The sequence below is a fragment of the Muntiacus reevesi genome, chromosome 4 (assembly GCF_963930625.1).
Source record: "Muntiacus reevesi chromosome 4, mMunRee1.1, whole genome shotgun sequence".
In the NCBI taxonomy this organism is placed as follows: Eukaryota; Metazoa; Chordata; class Mammalia; order Artiodactyla; family Cervidae; genus Muntiacus; species Muntiacus reevesi.
This window is the reverse complement of record NC_089252.1, coordinates 129931428-129957498: the sequence shown is the minus strand read 5'-3', so window position 1 is coordinate 129957498 and position 26071 is coordinate 129931428. Positions and strand designations below refer to the sequence as shown.

Genomic DNA, 26071 nt, shown 5'->3' with positions numbered 1-26071 from the left:
TTTACTTTAGGTTGCAATGGGAAGGGCAACATTTAACAGTTCCAGCAAGCAATCCTAGACATCAATACCACAGTGTGCAGTATCCATCACTATAATGAAATGAGTGTAAAACAATAAGTGGTTTAATTCAGTCCTGTCCAAAAGCACTTGTTAGTACCAAGGAGGTGTCAAGGTCTCCACTACGTGCTAGAAACAAAGACATAAATAAATTATATCCCCAGCTCCTAAGCAGTTCCTAGTGTGGATTTCAATTCTTTGGTCATTGTGTCCATGCATTTTGTAGGAAAAAATTATTCTCCAGGATATCCTGTTGCTTTTTGAAAACAAAATGTTATCCTCTACTACATTCAGAAATGCATAATATTTCCCAGTTTCTAGCCCTATGATTAATGTCAATATTTTTCCCCCACAGGGACACACAATCCTCATAGAAATACTTCTCTACAGCACATGATCTTTGGCCATTTTCTCCCTTCTTGCTTTCCTATATATCAGCTTCAATGGCATCAAATACCCTAGGTTTCTCTCTTTTTCTTTGAGCACACTTTATGGTTCCACTATCAATACCACGTTCCTTTAATATTGGTATTACCCAGGATTCCATCCATGGTCCTTCTTTCCTTTATCCATATATATACATACATTACACACACACACACACACACACACACCCTCCACAATTATTTACGGTTAGTTTCAACTCACATACTTTTATAATTACTCCTAAATCTACATCCTCTACCTCAAGATGCTTTCATGAGTAGTAGAAACACATTCTAGCTGCCTAGTGGATGCCCAACAGTCATCTGAAACTTACACAGTCAATTCTGTACAATTATCCTCCTAAATGAACTTGTTCGTTTGTCTTTCTAGTTTGACTTCTCTTGTCTTTCTCTTTACTATTCTTTGTTTTGCTCCAAGCTGAGCTAAGTCTTTGCCTTTTCATAATAAAACAAATATCCCTTGCTTAGAAGAGATGTTGCTTTATTAACATATTTTTAAATCCAAATTTCAACCTACTCGAGGACAGAAACTATATTCTGTCAATTTATTCTCACCATCCAACATCTATCACTCTGAGGGCTCTAATATTTGTTGAATGAATGACTGAGACCTTATTTCCAATAAACAAATTGCAAATGTTTCATGACTATTTGCTGTTGTTGTTCAGTCGCTTAGTGAAAGTTGCTCAGTCATCTCCGACTGTTTGCGACCCCATGAACTGTAAGTCAGGGGAATTCTCCAGGCCAGAATACTGGAGTGGGTAGCTTTTCTATTCTCCAGGGGATCTTCCCAAGTCAGGGGTCGAACCCAGGTTTCCCACATTGCAAGTGGATTCTTTACCAGCTGAGCCACAAGGGAAGCACAAGAATACTGGAGTGGGTAGGCTATCCCTTCTCCAGGGGATCTTCCTGACCGAGGAATCAAACCAGGGTCCCCTGCATTGCAGGTGGATTTCTTTACCAACTGAGCTATCAGCGAAGCCCTTTAGTCACTAAGCCATGTTCAACTCTTTGCAACCCCATGGACTGGAGCACAGCAAGCTTCCCTGTCCTTCACTATCTCCCTCAGTTTGCTCAAACTCATGCCCATTGAGTCAGGGATGCCATCCAAACATTTCATCCTGTCACCCCCTTCTTCTCATGCTCTCAATCTTTCCCAACATCAGGGTCTTTTCCAAAGAGTCAGTTCTTCACATCAGGTGACCAAATGAAGCTTCGGCTTCAGCATCAGTAATTCCATTGAATATTCAAGGTTGATTTTCTTTAGAATTGGCTAGTTTGATCTCCTTGTTGTCCAAAGGATGCTTAAGCATCTTCTCCAGCATCACAGTTCAAAAGCATCAATTCTTCAGTGCTCAGCCTTCTTTACGGTCCAGCTCTCATATCCATACATGACCAATGAAAAACTCACAGCTTCAACTAGAAGGACCTTTGTCGGCAAAGTGATGTCTCTGCTCTTTAATACACTGTCTAGGTTTGTGATAGCTTTTCTTCCAAAGAGTAAGCATCTTTTAATTCCGTGACCGCAGTCACCGTCTACAGTGATTTTGGAGCCCTAGAAATTAAATCTGTCACTGTTTCCATTTTTTCCCCATTTATTTGCCATGAAGTGAAGGGACCAGACACCATCATCTTCATTTTTTGAATGCTGAGTTTTAAGCCAGCTTTTCACTCTCTTCTTTCACCTTCATCAGGATGTTCTTTAGTTCCTCTAGGCATTCTTGATAGTTCAGTTGGTAAAGAATCCTCCTGCAAAGCAGGAGACCCTGATTTGATTCTTGGGTTGGGAAGATTCCCTGGAGAAGGGGAAAGTTACCCACTCCATTATTCTTGGGCTTAGCTGGTAAAGAATCTGCCTGCAATGTGGGAGACCTTGGTTTGATCCCTGGGTTGGGAAGATCCCCTGCAGAAGGGAAAGGCTACCCACTCCAGTATTCTGGCCTGGAGAATTCCATGGACTGTGTAGTCCGTGGGGTCGCAAAGAGTCGGACACAACTAAGCAACTTTCACTTTTCCTTTCTTCCACTGAAGTGGTTCATGTCTATAAACATTCTCAAAATATCTGTATTAATCAAACTTTATAATTGGTCAGTACATCTCATAAATGTGTGAAAATCAGTGATGTTTGACATAGGTATTACAAGCATTGGGGATTTTAGAGTGGCAAGAAAACAGATTTTACCTTGAAAGCTAAACTGTAAAATCAAGTCACAATGATTCAGAGAAATGATATTCAAAAATGAACTGTGGGGAAAAAAATAAGATGGCTCTGAAGTTAGCAGGTATGAAGTGATAACCTGTTTAATTGTATTAACACAAAAACTGAATGCAATACAAAACTCTGAGTGTAAGAAAGGTAGTGTGACTTAGAAAAAAGATCTGTAAGTGAGGATTTACAGAGGTAAATGCCAATAGCACTTATTCCAGCGCTTTCCAAAGAAGGAGGAACTTCAGTCAAGAGGTTTCATAGCATCAAGCTGTCCTGGACTAATATCATTATAATTCATCTAACATTCTTTTGCCTGATACTGTTATATACTGAAAGTTTTCAACACTTGGATAGATATGCTTACCAAATAAACTAATGATTCCCATGATGATTTGACTGGACTCTGAGTTGGGGCTTCCCTGGTGGCTCAGATAGTAAAGAATCTGCCTGCAATATGGAGACCCGTGTTCAATCCCGGGGTCAGGAATATACCCTGGAGAAGGGAATGGCTACCCACTCCAGTATTCTTGCCTGGAGAATTCCATGGACAGAGGAGCCTAGGGCGCTACAGTTCATGGGGTCTCAAAGAGTCGGACACGACTGAGCGACTGAGTCTTTCTAGTTTCTGTGACAATAGAGTGGGGGAAATCCCCCCAAAACGCTACTTCTACAGGATAACCCTGTCAATCTTCTGTGTGTTTTTATTACACAAGTAGGTTTCTCTGGGACTGATCACCCCAGGCAACCAAGTACCCTAGACACCTAACCTGATGGCTTCTTCCTGCAAACCACTTGCAAAAACTCACTAGATACTTTGAAAGCTTAAAATGATCTTTCATGTTACCTATACTTTGTACTTTGAATAATCACAGATGATGTTTTACACTATAAAACCTGCAATGAAAAAATTTTCATTGTGTGTCTTTTGTAATCAATCTGTATGTACTATAATTTAGCTTCTCCATTAAATTATTTCTGACTTCTCTATCATCCTACAGACATCCAGGTCATCATATATTAATTCTCTTGTATTAATCTATCCTGGCATCTTGACAAGACAGAAGACTTGGACAAATTTCTTGAATGTGGTATATAGCATTTTACATTCTACAGCATATAGTGTAGCATCCAAATCTCTAGTGGATAATTTAATGCTAAAAAATACTCAAGAATTTACATGCACAAATGCATATAAATGGTTGATGAAATCATCAAGCATGATTAATTTGCCCTAATTTCAAATAATTACTAATTTTTACTTTTGAAAATATTTTCAATAAAGGCTACACTTATATCCTTAGTTGAGCCACTTTTTCTGTAGAGATGGTTAATGTTATAGGAAGTCTACAAATTAGAATTGAAAATTAGTGAAAGATATATTTAAACAATGTATTTCTATAAATAAAAATCAGTTGTATAGCCACTTACATATCTCAAGTAGGATTTTAAACAGATTATTTTTCTATTTTAGGAACCATGAAACATCATCATAGTTTTAATAAATCAGAATACAAGTAAATACTTTATTATTTACTATTTGAGTTTTTCTGATTAACAAAGATACCAGAATGTGTTGTGCTGAAACATCCCTTGACTGGTTATCCAATTATATAACATAATTATTTTCTCTTATCAGTTCTAAAAAAAGTTTTTTTTTTCAATATGTTTGTCATAAAGAAAATATTTTGGGTTTGGTGGGAGAAAGGAAATGAGAAGTCAGATCTTGACATCAGATGATATATTCCAGAATCTTTATCCCACCTCAGTATGTATACAATAACCATGTTACCCTTGAGGTAATTTTACTACTCTTACATTTTCTGGGCATGGCTTTTTCATAGGTATACATAATGGAAAAAATAGTGGAATAAATCAATACGAAGAGTCAAATGGGAACATGACTAGTAACATGAAAAGACGGGAATTGACTGGATGTACTTGGCAAAACTAAGACTGTTTTCAGCAAACTTGCATTTTGTTCGTTTATTTTCACTCACTGAATTCACTAATCAACTCATTTAATAGTTTATTATTAACTCATTAATTAATCAATATATACAGAGTTTAAATCATTCATTAGATTCTTAGTCACCATGGATTAGTGCACAATTTAAAGCTCATGTGGTTGGTACGGTGCTTGGTAATAGGTATGGAATGGTACCTAAACATCCCCTGGCCTTACAGAGATTGCACTGTAACTAACAAGAACATGGTATCATGTATGTAAATATGCGTGTGTGCATGGTAAGTTGCTTCAGTCATATCCGATTCTTTGCGACCCTATGGACTGTAGTCTGCTAGGCTCCTCTGTCCACGAGATTCTCCGGGTAAGAATATTTGAATGGGCTGCCATTTCCTCCTCCAGGCGATCTTTTTGCACTGGCAGGTGGGTTCTTAACCAGTAGTGCCACCTAGGAAGCCCAATATGTAAATATGATCCATACTAAAAAGAAACAAGTATTAGTTGCTATGGTAACATCTGGGGCCAACTATCCATATTCCAATTCTGGTAATAAGAAAGGTATCAAGAAATCTTCCCAGAGAAGTATACAGGTATGTAAAAGTATGAGGCCAGGCAAAAAGGATGGGGAGTAGGGTATAAAGAGGTCATAAGAGGAGAAAACAGAGAATGTTGTAGGCAAAACAAATAGTATGTGCAAAGGTCTCCCAGCAAATAAGAATATAACATTCGGGTAAAATCCAAGAAAGAACTTTCAACTAAAACCCAGACATATGATAAAGCAACAACAAAATTTGGACTCTTACCTTTAGAAAAAAGTAAAATCTAAATAATCAGAACAACTAGTTTAAACTGTAATGAGTGGGAATAAAAGATTCTAATTCACATTAGCAGAAATACTTTTTTGAAAAAAAAAAAACAGAATAAATCATCAACAAACATGTGAGACCGTCCCACACCTAATACTTTAAATATGGGAAATTTAAAATTTGAAATAAATAAAGAAATACATTTACCTGGAAGGGATACTTCAAGAGTAGAACAATGTCAGTTTATTTCCCTTGAATATATAGTCACTGAAAAATCAACTAAAAGCCCAAATGGACTTCTAATCCAATTTAGCAAGGCTATGATAAGTTCATATTAAAAATAAAACACAGAGGAATAATCAAGAAGTGCTTGAAAATAAATAACAAGAATGGGAAACTTACCCTTTAAAATATAAAATATATCAGAAGTTATATTAAATAAAACAATTTGTTCTTGGTGTAGGTTATCAAAAGACCACAAACAAAAGACCACAATAAAGCCCATAACAACAACCCTTTGTTTACATATAATTCAGCCTAGGTGAGAAGCAGTCAATAAGTTATTATGGGGACATTATGTTTCATTTTGGGGGTAAAATCACCTTAATACAGGGTAGACTAAGTAGCTGAAGAAAAAAAATTCTAAAAACATTAAAAAATGGACAATAGCTTTTAAAAATATTAGCCTACGACTGGTCTTCATAGAGACAAAATGCAGAGGCTTTAAAGGAAAGGGTCTATGTATTATATATATATATATATATATATATATATAGACTCAAGTTATGTACAATAGATTATCATAAGAAAATTAAAAATACAAGCAAAAACTAGGAGAAAATACCTGCAGAACAAACGTTTGTGTTATACATGTAAGTGCAGCAGAGGGGCCTATTTTTACCTTAAACCTCACAAATCAACAAGAAAAACATCTCAGTAAAGAATTAGGTAAAATGGCTGAGAATTAGGTATGCCTGAGGCCCTTCGCTATTCACCTTAAAGTATCACAACATTTTTAATCAGCTATACCCCAATACAAAATGTTTTTGGTGTTAAAAAAAAGAACTGGGTAAGAAACCTGAATAATTAATTTCCAGAAAAATTGCTAACAGCTAATAAACAAAACAAATTCCACTGGTAATTAGGGAAATGAAGAATCAAGCAACACAGTCTCGAAACCATCCTACTGGACATTTATTAATGATGTCTATGTAGCAGACCCAATTGAAACAATATAATTAGAGGTAGTAATGAAAATTATGACACATCTGTACACATACCCAGGAGTAAAAAATCACTGGTGATGCACATATGCAGGGGAAAAGTTAAAATTATGCTTGTATAACTACATGTTATAATTACATATAGAAAAAAGTAAAAAGATATGTACCAGAGGAGGGGATAAGATGTGTAAGGAATGCAATAATAACTTTTATATTTTACTCAGATTTTTCAGTACTGTTTCAGTGTTCTACAACAATACTGCATTCAAGTACAAATGAAGTGCTAAAAATGACCAATTAAAACAAAATGAAAGTATATAGTGTTAGGTCTTGTTCTTGCCATGTGAACAAGTAGGTGGGTAGCTGCAAGCTGTTTCACCTTCTTCCAGGAATCACTAAAGAGCCCGATGATTCATGTATCCAGAGCTCTGATGACTCCAAGCCAATGGAATATGACCAAAGTCTCTCAGTCCCATTCATCTGATATTAGACATGGCAAGCACTTCCTGGCATTCCTGTTTGATAGCCTCTCCTGAATTCTCTGTTTTGTGAGACCTGTCGATTTGCCTGGTATCCTCTGAGCACCTACCTCCATTCCTTACATACACATACCCATGGAAATTGGCAGGAAACCTTGTCCTGAACTCTAGCCATTTGGTCAAGTGTTATGTCCCCCCTCATTTCTAGATCTCACTTTCATAGGCTTTTCATGCCTTATTTTCAATGAGGATTCAAGGAATGGCTCAACCCCATCATCAGGTAGTCTTACCAGCATAGCTCAGTGGTAAAGACTGGCCTGCAGTGCAGGAGACCCCAGTTCAATTCCTGGCTCAGGAAGGTCCCCTGGAGAAGGGATAGATAGGCCACCCACTCCAGTATTCTTGGGCTTCCCTAGTCATTCAGCTGGTAAAGAATCCGCCAGCAATGTGGGAGACCTGGGTTCAATCTTGGATTGGGAAGATCCCCTGGAGAAGGGAACAGCTACCCACTCCAGTATTCTGGCCTGGAGAATTCCATGGACTGTATAGTCTGTCAGGTCGCAAAGAGACATGACTGAGCAACTTTCACTTTTTCACTTTACTTCCCCCTAATTTCTACAGATCTCACTTTCATAGCCTTCTCATGCCTTATTTTCAATGAGGATTCAAGGAATGGCTCAATCCCATTATCAGGTAGTTTCACCACTTCCATTTTGTAATCTCTTTATCTTTCTAACTTCTCTGCTGCTGCTGCTGCTGCTGAGTCGCTTCAGTCGTGTCCGACTCTGTGCGACCCCATAGACGGCAGCCCACCAGGCTCCCCCGTCCCTGGGATTCTCCAGGCAAGAACACTGGAGTGGGTTGCCATTTCCTTCTCCAATGCAGGAAGGTGAAAAGTGAAAGTGAAGTTGCTCAGTGGTGTCTGACTCTTAGCAACCCCAAGGACTGCAGCCTACCAGGCTCCTCAATCCAGGGGATTTGCCAAGCAAGAGTACTGGAGTGGGTTGCCATTGCCTTCTCCATTCTAACCTCTCAAGGGTCCTCAAAACCTAACCCAGAACAAAAAAATCTCTCATTAGAATTGCATCTAAGGTGACAACTCTGTACCCCACATTTCCCTCATTGCTCTATCCTCCTAAATTAATTCCTCTGAAGACAGAGATCTCGGCATCATGAGATATATAAACGTGTTCTATGTAAATTTTTAGATTTGTTAAGGAGTCTTTCCCTTAACCCCTCTCATCCATTAAAAACTCACGTGCGTGGCATTGTGCTTGACACTGGGGACAGAATCTGTCACTCTGCCTCAAAATAAAGCTCCCAATAGGCAGCTATTGTGGGTTGAAATATGTCTCTCCTAAAAAAGATGTGTTGAAGTTGTAACTTTCAATACCTTATTTGGAAAAAGGGTCACTGCAGATGTGATGTGATAACAAGAGTGAGCCCCTAATCTGACTGGTATCCTTGTAAGTGGATGCAAAGACAAGTTACACAGGAAGATCGTCATGTGATGACAAAGGCAGAGATTAGAGTCCTGCAGCTATGAGCCAAGGAACTCCAAAGAATCCCAGCAAACCACAGGAAAGAGGGAAAGGAGGATTTCCCTAAAGGTTTCAGAGGGATCATGCCCTGTGGACACCTTCACTTTGAACTGCTAGCCTCTAGGACTGGGCCACAATAAATTTCTATTATTTTAAACCACGTATTTTGCAATACTTCATTGTGGCAGCCCTGGGAAACTAATACAAGAACCAACCCTAACATAAATGTATTTGTTTCTGAAACTTTAAGAAAATACAATTCTAGACACCTTACTCAAGAAGGCTCTTGTCGTCCAGAATTGCTCAATGACAATGATCAAAACAATCATTCAAACAACCACAAATGTGGCTATCTAATATCCATTGCTAACCTTATCGCTTCTAGTGATAAATGCAATCTCCTCTGCTCTGATATGAATTTCATAAATCATTTATAAAATCAACAAATACAGTTAGAACTTCTATAGATATGGAGAGATATAATGACCAACAAGAAATTGCCACTACCTCAAGAAGCTGAATTTGAATCGTAATGACCATTGTATTTCAATATAAAATATGATATTTCTATAACTTTAGACAGATAATCATTATGTTGCAGAAATATTTATTTATTCCTAGTTTATGTCTTGTTCACTGATGCAGATGTTGATCAAAAGCTTTCCTAGCACTTCTAGAGATGATCATAATTTTTTGCTTCTTCTGACTTTTTAAATTTAGAGCATAGCAATTGAATTGTGGTATTGAATACTCACCATAAATCATGGAATAGATCCCATTTGAAAGTGGTGTTGTAATCTTTAATATGCTACTGCATCTACTATATTAATTTTAAGGTATGTTTACATGTATATTGTACTGATGTGCTCAGTCATAGCCGACTCTTTGCGACCTCATGGACTGTGGCCCACCAGGCTCTCTGTCGATGGAATTTTCCAGGCAAGAGTACTGGAGTAGGTTGCCATTTACATGTATATTCATAAGTCTAAGTGGCCTGTTGTGATTCTGTTATTTGTTCTTGCTTGTTTGCTTTTTGAGTTTCATTGTCATTATTCTCTTCTGCTTTTTGGTTTTCAATTTCATCAGACTTTTTACTATCCATTTTCTCTAGCTTCACAAAAATAACAGAAGTATAACTAGTGCAACAAATACTATTTGATTAAAGATTTGATAGAACTCACTCATGAAATGCCTTAACTTGATTCCTTGGGGGAGAAAATTCTTCAATGTGATTTTCACATTTTTCCAAGGTTTTGATTCAGATTGTCTACTTCTTCTTGGACTAATGTTAATCATTTGTATTTCTCAGAACAGTATGCATATTACTAAGATTTTAATACCCATAACTAACACTGTTATTTTAAGCTTCCATATGTCTGAATGCAGGCCTATTCTCATTCTCGATATTGTATACTTGAGATTTTGTACTTTGTCTATGATCTTTGCCATAAATTGTTGATCCTTTAATAGAATAAGCTCTTATACTTATTCATTACTTCCCATTGCTTCTCCATATTCTACTTTATTAGCATTTTCTATTTTTAGTTCTCTTAAATTTATTAGTTTATTGTATTACTCCTTTCCTAGCTTTTCAGATTAGATGAGTACTTACATTTTTATAGAACAAAAATGAAAGCTAATTTATGGTGGCAAAATCTCTATTATCCACAGAAATAATACCCTCTGTTATGTAAGATAATCAAGAAATGATTAAACCACATTAACTTTATTATCTGCATTCTGAAATCTGGTGCCTAATGAAATATTCAGTGTTCTATTGAATTCCCTGTTTAGGTAGCAATTGGAACAGACTGACTGGGATAAATCTATAACAATGAAAGAACACTGAGTATTTTTCAGACGAGAAATCAATTATATTTCTGATGGCAGTGAGCAGTGTAGTTAAAAGGTTGAAAGTCGGCTGTGTATTTATAAGATTTGACAGTGTAAATCACCAAGCAATGGTCCATCTGACTTGTCCCTGAAAATTTATTACACCTGAAAAGATAAATGAGTATCATAAGGCAGATCTGTTAAACTGGCCTTAAAACAACTTGTGGGAACAACTGAATTTTGATAAATTTGACAATATGAATAAAAGACTAAATACAGGCTATGCAATAAATGTAATACATCTATTGCTATTAACAGTATAATTGTTAGAAGTAGGCAAAATGGTTAACAGGGTCAAAAGGTACAAATTTGAGTTATAAGATAAGTAAGACCTGGAGATACAAGGAACACATGGCAAAGTGATTAGTTAATAACATTATATCATATATTTTTAAAAGCTGCTAACAGAGAGATGCTAAATAAAAGTTCTCATCACAAGAAAAAAAATTTGTAACAGTGTATGGTGACAGATGTTAACTCAATTTCCTATAGCAGTCACTTTGCAATATAAATAAATATTGAATCATTGTACATCTGAAACTAATAAAATCATACATGTCAATTATACCTCAACACAAAAAGGTACAAGTATTGTTTTAAATTTCACATTATAAAAAAAAAATAAAAATAAAAAAATAAATAAATTTCACATTATATGACTATAATCTGCAACATGGATTGAAGTAGTATCAGAATGTGATCATGTTTAGGCAATTAAAAAGTTTCCACAGTACTTTCTCAAAGGCAACTCTTGGCTCAGACATACAAACCCATGATGTTTTTAACAAAATAGTACAGCCTGAGTTTAATAAACTAAGGAACTATCATTAAAAAATTAACATATTTTTGTTAGATGTAATTCCAAGTATTTTATTTCTACATGAAAGGTGATTTGAATTAACTATTTTCCTGAATTTGAAAGCTGTATACTGAGATTTTTTTCCCCTCAAAATCTTGATTTATTTCTGCCAGCTTGGGCAGAAATACTATTGTTGCAGCCTTATAGCGTCAGAACATCTTAAATTCAAATATTGGCTCCTATACTGTGTGTGTGATCTTACACAAATTATCTGAGTTTCATTTTCCTTTTTGTGTAGATATCAAGTGAAGACAAACTGTCATAACATATATAAGCAACTAACATGAGTAGTTAGGACATAAATGTAATTCAAGTAACTGTTCCAAAAGAAAAAAATTTAAAATTATTCCATCATGAGAGTTGCATTATAAAGAAAACTGAATGCTGAAGAATGGATGGTTTTGAACTGTGGCATTGGAGAAGACTCTTGAGAGTCCCTTGGACTGCAAGGAAATCCAACCAGTCCATCCTAAAGGAAGTCAGTACTGAATATTCATTGGAAGGACTGATGCTGAAGCTGAAACTCCAATACTTTGGCCACCTGATGCCAAGAACTGACTCATTTGAAAAGACCTTGATGCTGGGAAAGATTGAAGGTGGGAGAAAGGGACGACAGAGGATGAGATGGTTGGATGGCATCACCAACTCAATGAGTTTGGGTAAACTACGGGAGGCCTGGCATGCTGCAGTCCATGGGGGTTGCAGAGTCGGATACGTCTGAGCGACTGAACTGAACTGATAGCTATACTTATGCATTGCTTGGATATAACTTGGTATTAATTAATCTTGTATAAAAGAAGTCCTCAAAGTTTTAAAATCTTTTAATGCAATGCTTCCTAAACTTCAGATATAACCATTTGTCATTAGTACTATTTCTTACTTAATCGTTTTCCAAATCATTCTTTTTTTCTCTTTTCCCTCCTAGAACAGTATTTAGTTGTGCTAGTTATATTCTTAAAATATAAACATAAAACTATAGGAATTAATTTAAAGACTATGTCTGGCTTCTTAGAATCACCCTGAGTCTGGTCAGTGGTGGCAAACCTGTCTTTAGGAATTTTATTTTGAAGTTACAAAATGAAGTATGTTTCCAGGTTATATTCCAAATAAAAATTTCCGGCAACATGATTTTTTCTATAATTTACAAAGCACATAGATTTATGAACATTGAATATGTTTTTTTAAAAAATCTAGGTTACTTATTTAAGGCAAAGTAGAGGACCTAATAGGAGCTTGTGATTCTCAACAACTTTTATGGCTCAGTGATGGAGAATCTCAGTGGTAGAGAATCTGCCTTGCAAGGCAAGAGACACAGGTTTGATTCCTCGTCTGGGAGAATCCCACATATCTCAGAGCAACTAGGCCTGTGTACCACAACTACCGAGCCTGTGCTCTAGAGTTCAGAAGCCACAACTACTGAAGCTCGTGAGACCTAGAGCCCACGCTCCCCACAAGAGAAGCCACCACAAGGAAAAGCCCTCGGCACTGCAACTGGAGAGTAGCCCTCACTCGCCTCAACTACAGAAAAGCCTATAGCAATGAAGACCCAGCACAGACAAAAATAAATAAATAAAACTATAAAATTCATTGATAAATATGAGCATTTCAGGTTAACTACTATAATACCTGCATTAGTTTCAGGTTTTGGTCATAAAGCATCTTTAAGAGACTTAACTGATAATATGAAATGGGATTAACATCTGCTGCCACCACAAAGGAATGTTATTGGGCTAAAGTGAGCAAAGTAAACTCCTTTACTTTCAGAATTTGCAATAGAACAAGGAACAATTTCTGTAGAGAAAGTCATGTGATATAGCATATATATCTTAAAAAATGTTTATTTGTCAAACAGTCCTTAATTGTCCCTGAGAAAACCTTGGGTTTTTTTTAACTACATAAATAAACAGAAAAAAAAGATTGCTCCTAGGTATATTTGATACCAGGAATATTTATGATATATGGGTTGCAAAATATTTATTGATGTATTTTATTACTATTTAACTAAAAATCATTGAAGGATTCACCTATTTTGAAACATAATTATGTACTAGAATTCTGTGAACCACATGGGTTATATAACACAATACATCAAAAATCATTGCCACCTTTTCTTGTGGAATTGCCTGTTCATTTAAGCTAACAGTTAAGTGTAGCTAAAGAAAGTTGCCATATTAGAAACATTACTTTGACACTATTTATGACATATCCCATTTCCTACAAAGGGTGAGGTGGGGGGACCCAATCTTGTTAACAACCACTTCTCCAGCAGGAATTTTCCTTAGGGTTTAGGGAGGTTTATCTATTTGTTTTCACAGTTTATATATGTATCCACAGAGGGAGCTATAAAATGCAGTTTTAAAATTATACCTAAAGTATATTCCATCTAATTGAGTAAATTTCTCAAAGAATAAATGTGGGTAGACATTTGCTTTTTCTTTCAAACCCTGCCCAACAAATATCACCAAAAGATAGTTAACTGTTTAACCAATGGCTGCAGATGAGAAAAACAAATTCAGAGACGAGATGCTAGTTGTTCAGCTTTCTTCCCCCCATCCTCAAAAATGTATAGAAAACAGGCACAAAAAGCAAAGTGGCCATATGTGACCCAAACTGCAAGGCAAAAGGTCCCTCTGACAATATTATTTTCAGAGGCAATAAGTAAATAAACATTTGTATAAATTTGTTAAACTGATAAGGTTCTTCCTTATTAAATAATAAACTATGAATCAATAATATGATATCATCACATTATTTAGATGAAGAAGACATGAGGGGCACTTTGCTAGAGAATGTAGATACATCCATTCAAGAAAAGAAAAAGACACAATCTCAAATTATTTCAGGGAAATGATGGTTTTATATACACACACACACACACACACATATATTATATATACGATGAAGTATAAAACAATTGTAAATATCAAGGGCTGTATAACTGGAGAGGGAGCGCTCCACTTGAAGGCCCAAGTTAAAAAGAGAAAATTGAGCATTGCAGTTCAACACAAAACACATATTGATCTCACTTAGACTACAGGCCAAAGGACTGAGCCCCCAGCTTTAAAGTCTAGGAGGTTAAAGCCAAGCTAGATGTAAAAACAGGAAGTTAAACTGAGCTCAGCTTGTCTGTTTTCCCTTAAAAAAAATCTTGATTTTGGTTTGGCTTTTTTTTTCCTGAAATTTAAAAAAAATATATGTGCTTTGAGGTTTAGCCATTTTAGAAATGAAGTTGAAAAATTAGTTTAATACTATGGATACTGCATTGCAGTCATTAAACACAAGCAGTAGACACCTTATGATGCCTGTTCCCTTTCTACAGGGAACTGGTCCTCCGCCCTTCTATTCCAATCCTGGAGGCACTGTCAATGGAGGTCTGTTTCAGTTAAGAAAGAATGCATGACCCTAGGAAGGTGAGTAAGGACCTTTTTCAGGATTAATAGACACACCAAGACAACTCCTTCAGAGCCTGAGAACACTCTTATATGCACAGAGGTGTAGGAGTCATCTCATTAACATAGACAGAGTCCCAGAAATACTCAAAACAAAATAAAGCATCTGGATCTATTTATGCCTTCATCTAGTCAACCCCAGGAATTTTTCAATTATGGGGGCTAATAAATTCTCCTTTGTGTTTAAGCAAGTTTAGACTAAGATTCTATTACTTACAAAAAGTTATCAAATACAAGAGACAGAAGAGGATTTCAGTTTAACTTGCATTTATCCACTTACATCTAACTGCACCTCCTGGGCTTTCCATTCAAAGAACAAAAGAACATTTTCCCCGAGGGATTTTTCTAACCTAACATACACAAGAATTCCAAATTATCCCATTACCCCAACCTAATCATCACTATCTTTGGAGGACAGGGTGGAAAAAGAAAAATATTATCTTATCTGGTCACTTCCCAGTTTTGGTGCATGTTACATACACACTTTGACACCAGCGATTCTTTAACAGAAGATAAAATCTACCACTAAAAAAAATCAAGATATCAAGTATATAGAGCATCATGCATTGCAGTCTTATTTTATGAACCCAAGTACTAAGGTACAAACTTTAGGAAAAAAACAAAAACTAAAAGTATTTAAACCAATTTTTGTATGTTATATGGCATACTACTTCAAAAATTTCAGCCATATTATGTCAATACACATGAATATCAATGATGTGACCCAAAACAAAGAGTTGTAATAGAAATACCATCCACTTGCTAGCCTCAGAAGCATGATTCATGAAGAGACTTTCAGAATATTAGCTATCATCATATCCATTTCCAGAAGTGAAAGTGAATCTGCTCATTACATGTTTCAAAGATAACAAATCAGGGAAAGCAATGCATACTCACAAATTATAAAGCATGTCAGCCATGTTACTTCGGTAATACAAAGCATTTCTATAGGCGCTTTCAGCTTCAGAAATTTTGCTCTGACTCTTGAGAACATTTCCAAGGTTACCCCACGCTGCCAAAAAAAGAAAGAAGTATTCAGACTAGTGTCATTCTGAATATATATGATATACTATCAGGCCGTCAGGAAGTACCACAAGGAGAGAAAAAAGCCTCATAAAACATCTTTAAGAAAGAAAATTTATTTCCTTTAAACTCAAACTGGGGGAATCACATGTGAAAGCCTAAAAGATGATGATTATGTCTCAAAGCAAATATATACACATACAGTTTATCATAAGGCCAAGAACAATGTTACCTTAAGATCACCTACAAAGATTTGAAGCTCTTTCAGATTTCAGTAGAGTTCTTCACGAACTGAAATTATTGTATACCTACTAAACCAGAAACTGTAAGAAATGATCTTAAATAAAAGTGAAGTCGCTCAATCGTGTCTGACTCTTTGCGACCCCATGGACTGTAGCCTACTATGCTTCTCTGTAGATGGGATTTTCCAGGCAAGGGTACTGGAGTGGGTTGCTATTTCCTTCTCCAGGGGATCTTCCCCACCAAGGAATCGAACCCGAGATTCCCATATTGCAGGCAGACGCTTTACCCTCTGAGCCACCAAGGAAGCCCAAAGGTTTCATTCAAATACAAAAACACTGATAATTAACAGAAGAACTGGGAATCAAAAAGAAGATAACTAAGATCAAAGATATATAGAGGCTTAATAGTCATCAGAATATATCAACAAAACATTATGCTTCTAAAAATAGTTATATATATATATGGTTTACTCAGATATAATGCTTTTACACATTTCCCACTAATAAATTTACAAGTGGGAAATTCAGTAAGTTTGTATCACAAATAATCACACTTAAAAAATTACATTTTCAGTATACCCTTTATTTTTCACTCCAAACAATCATGATTCCTCAATATTATAAGATACCCCATCACCAGCGGCCCACAAAGCAAGGCGCTCAAGCAGACCTACCCCTCAAACTTGGATGCTTCTCTTGTCCTTTTTCTTTCCCACAAGGAGATAGAGTGCTGGGCCCTCAAACCAGAGTCCCTCCCAACTAGAAGATGAGGATGAGAAGGCTTGTATGTGTCAAGATCTATCTACCTGGAGAATTACTAATTCTCTATGGAGAATGAAAGGGTTTGAGATACCAATTTTTAATGCATAAAAATGTATAGAATCTTTCGATCCCAAATTTGCTCACATGCCCTGTAATTAAACACTTTGTGCCTTCATTTACTAATCAGCAACATGGGGGAAAATAATATCTCCTGGGTTTTTTGACAAGGACTAAATGAGTTAGTATATGGAGAGTGTTTAAGATAGTGCCAGCCATGTAGCAAACACTCAATAAATGTTTGCTATTATCATTAATATCATTGTAATGGATGCTTTTCACAGTTTACAATGTCAAGCATTGCTTATAGGAACAGGATAAAATATAATGCACTTTACAAACTTAGTTCTATCTACAGAGAATAATAATCTTTCATACTTGGAAAGGTTTGGCTTCTGATGGAGAACAGAGGAGAAGCATATATTTACCATTATGCAGCACCTAATCATGCCACGTGTCATATCACATTCACTTGAAAAATATTGTCTCACTGCGCTCTCAACATAGTACTGTATATAAAAATCCTGTCCACTGCATGGATAAGGAAACAGACTCAGAGACATGAAAGAACTTGCAAAGTTAATACGGGAGTACGAAAGCAGAGATTTCAATCCAAGGCTTGCTTTTGGTGTTTAGTTGCTAAGTCATGTCTAACTCCTTTGCAACCCCATGGCTGTAGCCCATGAGGCTACTCTGTTCATGGGGTTCTCCAGGCAAGAATACTGGAGTGGGTTGCCATTCCCTTCTTCAGGGGATCTTCCCAATCCAGGGATCCAATCGGGGTTTCCTACATTGCAGGCAGATTCTTTACAGTTTGAGCCACCAAGGAAGACACTTAAGAGGATATTTAATACAAGTCTCTTAGTGTTGGCTGATAGTAGAAAGTAATCAACTTATCCATTACGGGAGTATCATGTGAAACTTCATGGATTACTATACAGCAGTGAGAATCAACAAGTTCCATGTAAATATTTTAACAGGAATAGACCTTAAAAAGCCAAAAAATATTCAAAATACCTAATGCACTGTCACAACATTACTTAAAAATATTAAAAATTCATTCCTACCGGAAGCATCACTATATACTTTATAAGGATACATTATAAATCCAAGGACAGAAATCAATTACATTAGGCCAGTTGCCTATGATGCAAAGGTATATTTAAGCTAGGAACAGAGATAAAAGGGAATAATATATGAATAAAAGAGGAACCTTTTAGGGATCATCCTGAAAACTGGCCAGCAACTAAGGAATATAATTGATCTAACTTCTGCAGCTGGGAGAAGAAAAGGGGGACAGAAGGTAGGTGAGGATAAGAGAAAAGGGGAAAAGGAAAATTAAGATCATGCCACACATTCTTTTAAAATAGAGATGGAGGTATCCTATATCCTACCTAAGGAATAAAGGGTTTTAACACTGACTAAACTTTTTCTTGTGTTGATATTAAGACAATTCAAAACACAAGTTTGAGGTTATCTTCAAATTTGCACTTGGTAAATTTTATTCTGGACCAATAGAACTTAAAGATCTTGTATTTTCCTAATATTTAATGTCATTTTCATTTTTAAGCTCATGTATGTTATTCATTCATTATTTCATGCAGTAATCTTTAAAACCCTTCAGTTTTATTGGACTAAAATCCCTGGAATTCTTCTAAGAAATTGTGATTAAAGTCTAAAAGAAAAAGGATCCAGTTTTTTAAAGTCTGTATTTTAATAGACTGTGCTGAGATGAATTCAATTCTCACATTAAAACACTGGAGATAATAAAGTACTTATTTGAAATTTTTAAAAACTGTAATTAGTTTATTCTAAAAACTTCATGTAATTTTTGAAAGTTTTTCCCAACAGCATTTCAAAATATTCAGAGTACTATTTTTATTTCTGTTGCTTGACAAAATGAATACTGTAAGAAGCTGCTCTTGTTGAAGGACTACTGTCTCAACTCATGGGCTTAGCTTGAGCAACTGCAAACCTAGGTGGAGAAAAAGAGGAGGAAAACGTACAGGGAGAAGGAGGTGGAAAAGAAATAAACTATACGTATGCTGGGATAAAAGTAATAGTGCTTTCATTTATTTAAAGTTTACTACATGCTTGCTTGGCCGTGTCCAGAAATTATATAACATAAACTTTGAGGGCCATCACTATACCCATTTCATTGATGTATAAACTAAAGTTAACTCCTTACATTGCAAAGTTCATGGCAAGAGAAAACCACATCTGTTTCCAGATGTCAAAATCTCACCATCACGATACTGAGTCTAACTACGAAGTCAAATCACATATCATAGTACTCAATATTTACACATATTTAACTGAGGGACTAAAGTATAAAATGGAGCCAAAATAAATTATCCAAATAAGTCATTCCCTCAGAACTGGTAGGGACAAAATACTCCAGAAACAACAAACTTTAGTACCCATGGTACCAACAAACTTTGTCTACATGGTACCCATCTTTCATAATGTATTTTCCACACCACAGAAAAATAAATGCCAAACAATATATTAAGTACTTCACATTTCTTTGGCAATGGGATTTTAAATGTCTCATTTTCTAGAAAGTGCAATGGAAAGAGAACATAGTTATATCTATGTAAATAAATGTTTGCTGCTCAAAGATACTGGAGATTAAGTACATTTATCAAGGACTCCTAAGTACCCTAAAGGTGCCTTATATGTGATGGAAATTTAAAAAGCATTATTTAACAAGCCCATGACTTATTTCTTAGGAAAGTGAAAAGTGAGTCGCTCAGTCATGTCTGACTCTTTGCAACACCATGGATTGTACAGTCCATGGAATTCTCCAGGCCAGAATATTGGACTGGGTAGCCGTTCCCTTCTCCAAGCAATCTTCCCAATCCAGGGATCAAATCCAGGTCTCCTGCATTGCAGGCAGATTCTTAAGCCACCAGAAGAACTTCAAGAATCCTGGAGTGGGTAGCCTACCCTTTTCCAGGGGATCTTCCCGATCCAGGAATTGAATCAGGCTCTCCTGCATTGCAGGAAAATTCTTTACCAGTTGAGCTACCACAGAAGCCTTTATTTCTCAGGACTAAGCATATATGATGATTATATTAAGGAAAGGTGAACCGAAGCTTCAAGGTATCACTGGATAAGGTTCAGGAAATCTCATCTGTGAAGTTATTTTATTTTCAAAAGGAAAACAAAATTTTTCTTTCGAACGAAATCAGGAAGCAAAGAATCAAGAACAACTCTTTTATCTCAAGGGCCCTTCACACTGGCATTTAATTACACCTAAAAGGTATCCACTTACTAAGAAATGACCTTAACTCACAAGGAAAGCTACTCAAAGGCCACAAACTGCCACAGTTTACTTTATATTCTTTGAAAGGCAGAATAACAATTAAATATTTCCATCTTGCAAAAGTTCCTCTAAAGAGGAAAATCAAATGTTAGCTCCTTCTGGAAATGTTAAGTGATCTACAATGAATCACTCCAAAACTTTTTCAAAGATCTCATTCAAATATAGTAGTTCTAAGTTCACAGAGTAAGTTTAAACTTACTCTAAAGTATCAACTATTGTAATTTCATAGTGCTCGATACATTTTACAAAAATCAATGCATGCAGATTTGAGCAATTTTTTCCAAGATTTTTACTTTACGTTAAAATTTTCCAAGACTTTTACTTTACATTAAAAACTGGAAGATATATTCATTGATTATAAAAAAAGTTATTTTTATGATGATTATGGCATGCATTGCTCTTTGAAAAACTAGCTAATAAGATGAAATAATCTCTTAATATTCAAATTTTAACTACTTAACATTCACACAAGCAGTCATACTTCAGGGTTAGCATACCACTATTTTCGTTAACACTGATCCTCTGAACACAGTCACCAAAATCAACAAGGGCTCTCACTTTTTACTTCCACCTTTAGCTGTAATTTACCTTAAAACTTTAATACATGTCTTTAGTCCCTATATCAACACCAAGTTCTATGTAAAGATCTTGCAAAATCGAAACACTGAATAATGCTTTAACTATCATGATAAATTCTAAATTTTGCTTCCTCCAATTCTGAGTTACTTATTTGAAATCAGAATGCTACCACAATGAGGGGTTACACGTTGAAATCTTGCCAGTTATCTAAGCCAGATCAGCTACAAAAGAAAATAAATACAGGAGTGTCTAGTGTACCTGATAATCTAAGATTATAGCCCTATTTTTAGGCTTCTATATATACGAACTCTTTTAGTCCTCCTAAAAAAGATTATCATCCAGTTAGTACTTGACAAGGAAACTGTGTCTTAGAGAAAGGGACACTCAAAAGCTAACAGAGATAAAAGTTATGTCTGTTAGGTTCTGAAGTCCTTGTTTTAACCACTATGAAACACCTGGACTTCAGATGTGTTCCAAAAACAGTGTTCACATAGATGTAAGTTATATAAGTGTCATTTTAAAATGTGAGGAATTGTTATGTTAAAATTTCTAACCTCAATGAAAATGGTAAAAAAAGAAGCAAGCAAGCAGGAGAAGGAAAAAAGGGCCACATAACTGCACAAAACTTGAGAAAAATGTGAATGTGTTTTGTTTTGTTTTGTTTTGTTTATGCTTTTCCACTCTATCCATTAACAAACATTGTAAGGGGGTCAACTTTTGTAGCCTGAGTTTTTAGTGATTTCATGATAGTCACTTCACATGATCCAGGGAAATCACAGCACATATAAGCCTACAAGGATTTATATTTCCTACGGTAATTACACCTTGGATTATTACAGAAAGAAACATAATGTTAAGTGGGTAAAAAAAGGTCTGGTTAACATGTTAAGTGGAAAAAATAGATATAATTTAAAGATTATGATTCATAAGATATCACAATACATATACTACCTACTTTTATGTAATTCTAATTATAGCAACTTTATAATATGCAATTATCTCTCTCGTTCCTCTATCTTTGGTTACTTCAGATACACCTGAAAATCAGTATATTCCTAATAAGGGGAAAAGTATTAAAAATTAAAAAATAAAACTTAGTATTCCAATGACATGTTAACATTGTCTTCATAGCATTATTAATTAGTATAACATCTATGTGCATATTGTAATATCCATATATACAGTTCAGGGCAGGTTTTTTGGTTTTAACAAATCTAGGATTATTCTTTAGCATTTTACATGTGCAACCTCTATTCTGACTTGGACTACAAGCCACCCCCACATCCACAGTTCAGTGTCTGCTATGAGAACTCTCAAGGATCACAGCTGTGTACTGGCAAAAGGGCTTGCATAACTTGATGAAGCTAAGAGCCATGCTGTGCAGAGCCAACCAAGGCTGATGGGTCAGAGTGAAAAGTTCTGACAAACATGTCCACTGGAGGAGGAAATAGGAACCCACTCCAGTATTCTTGCCTCAGAACTCGTAAACAATGTGAAAAGGCAACAAGATACAATACTAGAAGATAAGCCCCTTCACAGATCAGAATTTGAGCAAACTCCAAGAGACAGAGGACAGAGAAGCCTGGCATGCTACAGTCCTTGGGGTTGCAAAAAGTTGGACAGGACTGAGCGATTGAACGACAGGTCAGAAGGTGTCCTATAAGCTACTGGGGAAAAGTTGCAACAATTACAAATAGCTCCAGGAAGAATGAAGCAGTGGAGTCAAAGAAGAAATGATGCTCAGTTGTGGATGTGTCTGGTGGCAAAAAGTAAAGTCCAGTGTTGTAAAGAATAATATTGAATAGAAACCTGGAATGTTAGGTCCATGAATCAAGGTAAATTGGATATGGTCAAGCAGGAGATGGCAGGAGTGAACATCAACATCTTAGGAATCAGTGAACTAAAATGGACAGGAATGGTTGAATATAATTTAGATGACCATTATATTTACTACTGTGGATAAGACTCCCTCAGAATAAATGGATTAGCTCTTATAGTCAACAAAAGGATCCAGAATGCAGTACTGGGGAGCAACCTCAAAAATAACAGAATGATCCTGGTTTGTTTCCAAGGCAAACCATTCAACCTCACAGTAATCCAAGTCTATGCCCTAGCCACTGATGCCAAGGAAGCTGAAATTGACCATTTCTCTGAAGACACATAACATTTTTTAGAATTAACACAAATAGAGATGCCCTTTTCATCATAGGGGCTTGGGATGCAAAGTAGGAAGTCTAGAGATACCCAGAATAGCAGGCAAATTTGACCCTGGAGTACAAAATGAAGCAGAGCAAAAGCTAATAGAGTTTTGTCAAGAGAATTTGTTGGTCAAAGCAAACAACCTTTTCCAAGAACCCAAGGGACAACTATACAAAAGGACATCACCAGATTGTTAATACAGAAATCAGATTATGTTTTTTGCAGCTGAAGATAGAGAAGCTCTATACAGTCAGCAAAAACAAATCCTGGAGATGACTGTGGTTCAGATCATGAGCTCCTTACTGCAAAATTCAGGTTAAAATTGAACAAAGTAGGAAAAACCACTACCATCACGGTTCAGCTGGTAAAGAATTCGCCTGCAATGTGGGAGGCTGGGTTCGATCCCTGGCTTGGGACGATCCCCTGGAGAAGGGAAAGGCTACCTACACCAGTATTCTGGCCTGGGGAATTCCATGGACTGAACAGTCAAGGAGATCACAAAGAGTTGGACACGACTCAGTGACTTTCACTTCACTTCAGGAAAAACCACTAGGCCACTTAAGTATGCTCTAAATCAAATCCCTTATGATCATACATTGGAGGTGATGAATAGATTCAAGGGAATAAATCTGGTAGATAAAGTGACTGAAGAACTATGAAGGGGGTTTGTAACTGTACAGGAGGCAGTGACCAAACCCATCCCAAAGAAAATAAATGCAAGAAGACAAAGTGGTTGTTTGAGGAGGCTTTACAAATAGCTGAGCAGAGAAGAGAAGAGAAAGAGAAGGGTCAAAGGCAAAGACATACCCAGCTGGATGCGGAGTTGCGAGAATAGCAAGGAAAGATAAGGAGGCCTTCTTAAATAAACAATGCAAAGAAATAGAGGAACACAACAGAATAAGAAAGACTAGTGATCTCTTAAATAAAACTGGAGTGATCAAAAGAACATTTCATACAAGGATGGGCATGATAAAAGACAGAAACAGTAAGGAACAAAGAGAAGCAGAAGAGATTAAAAAGAAGTGGCAAGGATACAGAGAACTATACAAAAAAGGTCCTCAGACCCAGATGATAATGATGGTGATCAGTCACCTTTAGCCAGACATCCTGGAGTGTGAAGGCAAGTGGGCCTTAGGAAGCATTATTATGTACAAAGTTAGCGGAGATAACAGAATTCCAGCTGAGTTATTTCAAATCCTAACAGATGATGCTGTTAAAATGCTGTACTCATTATGTCAAGAAATTTGGAAAACTCAGTAGTGGCCACAGGATTGGAAAAGGTCCATTTTCATTCCAATACCAAAGGACAATACCAAAGAATGTTCAAACTACCATACAACTGTGTGCATTTCATGTGCTAGCAAGGTTATGCTCAAAATTCTTCAAACTAGGGTTAGCTGTACATGAACCAAGAACTTCTAGATGTACAAGCTGGGTTTTGAGGAAGCAGAGGAACCAGAGATCAAATTCACTGGATCATGGAGAAAGCAAGGGAATTCCAGAAAAACAGCTACTTCTGCCTCATTGACTATGCTAAAGCCTTTGACTGTTTGGGTCACAACAAATTGTGGAAAATTTTTAAAGAGATGGGAGTATCAGACCACCTTACCTGTCTCCTGAGATACCTGTATGTGGGTCAAGAAGCAACAGTTAGAGCCGGACATGGAACTGGTTTCAAGTTGGAAAAGGAGTACAAGGCTATATGGTGTCACCCTGCTTACTTAACTTATATGCAGAGTACATCATGCCAAATGCCAGGCTGGATGAAGCACAAGCTAGCATCAAGATTGCCAGTAGAAAGATCAACATCAGATACAAAGATGACTCCACTCTAATGGCAGAAAGCGAAGAGGAACTAAAGAGCCTCTTGATGAGAGTGAAAGAGGAGAATGAAAAGCTGACTTAAAAATCAACATTCAAAAAACTAAGATCATGGCATCTGGTCCCAAGGCTTCATGGCAAATAGAAGTGAAAAAAGTGGAAGCAGTGACAGATTTTATTTTCTTTGGCTCCAAAATTACCATGAATGGTGACTGAAGCCACAAAATTAAAAGATGTTTGCTCCTTGGAATGAAAGCTATTGACAAAACTAGACAGTGTATTAAAAAGCAGGGACATCACTTCGCTAGCAAAGGTCCATATAGTCAAAACTACAGTTTTTCCAGTAGTCAGGTATGGATATAAGAGTTGGACCATAAAGAATGCTGAGCACTAAAGAATTGATGCTTTTGAACTGTGGTGCTGGAGAAGACCCTTGAGAGTCCCTTGGACTACAAGGAAATGAAACCAATCAATCCTAAAGTAAATCAATCTGGAATATTCATCGGAAGGATTGATGCTGAAGCTCCAATACTCTGGCCACCTGATGCAAAGGGCTGACACACTGAAAAAGATCTTGATGCTTGAAAAGACTGACAGCAAAAGGAGAAGTGGGCAGCAGAGAATGAGATAGCTAGATAGTATCACCAACTCAATGGACATGAATTTGAGCAAACTCTGGGAGATGGTGGAGGAGAAACGAGCCTGGCATGCTGTGTCCTCCCGGTCACAAAGTCAGACAGGACTCAGTGACTGAAGAACAACAATTGGAACCACGCATGGTCTGTGAAGCTGGGTCTTCTCTGTAAAGACCTTCACTCTAATTTCCCATCTAGGCTCAGAATGTTTCTCACTGCATCTTAATCAAAACAAAACAAAACAAAAAATCTGCTTCATGTTCCTCTCTGATAGCAAGGTACTCTCTGTGAAGTTTCTGGTTAACTAACCCACTAACCCATGAGACCCCATGAACCGCAGCACGCCAGGCCTCCCTGTCCATCGCCAACTCCCGGAGTCCACCCAAACCCATGTCCATTGAGTTGGTGATGCCATCCAACCATCTCATCCTCTGTTGTCTCCTTCTCCTCCTGCCCTCAATCTTTCCTAGCATCAGTGTCTTTTCAAATGAGTCAGTTCT

At 36.6% G+C, this 26071-nt stretch overlaps 1 protein-coding gene across 2 annotated transcripts in view; it reads right to left on the bottom strand.

Moving 5' to 3' along the window:
* TMTC2 (transmembrane O-mannosyltransferase targeting cadherins 2) overlaps positions 1 to 26071 on the bottom strand; it is a 394188-nt gene that overhangs the window by 152264 nt on the left and 215853 nt on the right. For both annotated transcript variants that reach the window (XR_010663044.1, XM_065934163.1), the window contains exon 4: positions 15823 to 15937. Coding sequence is in view for 1 of the 2 variants with exons in the window: in XM_065934163.1 (XP_065790235.1) it covers positions 15823 to 15937 (115 nt within the window). In the remaining variant the exon portion in view is untranslated. The remainder of the gene's footprint in view (positions 1 to 15822; positions 15938 to 26071) is intronic.